The following is a 790-nucleotide window of genomic DNA, read 5'->3' on the forward strand; positions in this document are numbered from 1 at the left end:
GCAGAGAGTGAGGAGGTCTCCCCTGAGCCTCCTCTTCTCCAGGCTGAACAGCCCCAGCTCCCTCAGCCTCTCCTCATGGGAATTGTGCTCCAGTCCCTTCACCAGCCTCGTTGCTCTTCTCTGTCCCTTCTCCAGCCCCCTCCTCGTGTCTGCAGCCCCCCCAGGGATGGCAGATCGGTACCTTGAGGAAAACTGTCTTGACCTTGGCGCAGTCCTTGCCCATCTCCTCGTCCACCACGGAGTGCAGCAGGTCCTTGGAGGGGATGCGGGCGTAGGCCACGCGCTTGTTGTTGCTCATCATCCAGATGAACACGTCGGGGATGCTGTGCTGGGGCTGCCAAAAAATAAAAACGGGTGACAGGGAAGGTGACAGGGAAGGGTGGCAGGGAAGGAACACAGGAAAGGGACACAGGAAAGGGACACAGGAAAGGGACACAGGGAAGGGACACAGGGAAGGGACACAGGGAAGGGACACAGGGAAGGGACACAGGGAAGGGACACAGGAAAGGGACACAGGAAAGGGACACAGGAAAGGGACACAGGAAAGGGACACAGGAAAGGGACACAGGAAAGGGTGACAGGAAAGGGTGACAGGAAAGGGTGACAGGAAAGGGTGGCAGGGAAGGTGACAGGGAAGGGATACAGGGAAGGTGACAGGGAAGGGACACAGGGAAGGTGACAGGGAAGGGTGGCAGGGAAGGGACACAGGGAAGGGTGGCAGGGAAGGGTGGCAGGGAAGGGACACAGGGAAGGGTGACAGGGAAGGGTGACAGGGAAGGGTGACAGGGAA

The 790-nt window shown here is 59.4% G+C and overlaps 1 protein-coding gene across 1 annotated transcript in view; it reads right to left on the bottom strand.

The window, feature by feature from the left end:
- Positions 1-181: 181 nt before the first annotated feature.
- Positions 182-790, bottom strand: part of LOC113979838 (otoferlin-like) — a gene marked incomplete at both ends in the record, with an annotated part of 2,204 nt that continues 1,595 nt past the window's right edge. Inside the window, one exon of the mRNA XM_027707117.1 lies at positions 182-334. Within this exon, the coding sequence (XP_027562918.1) occupies positions 182-334 (153 nt within the window). The remainder of the gene's footprint in view (positions 335-790) is intronic.

This window comes from Neopelma chrysocephalum, unplaced genomic scaffold (assembly GCF_003984885.1).
Source record: "Neopelma chrysocephalum unplaced genomic scaffold, ASM398488v2 Primary Assembly neopelma1_89804, whole genome shotgun sequence".
In the NCBI taxonomy this organism is placed as follows: domain Eukaryota; kingdom Metazoa; phylum Chordata; class Aves; order Passeriformes; family Pipridae; genus Neopelma; species Neopelma chrysocephalum.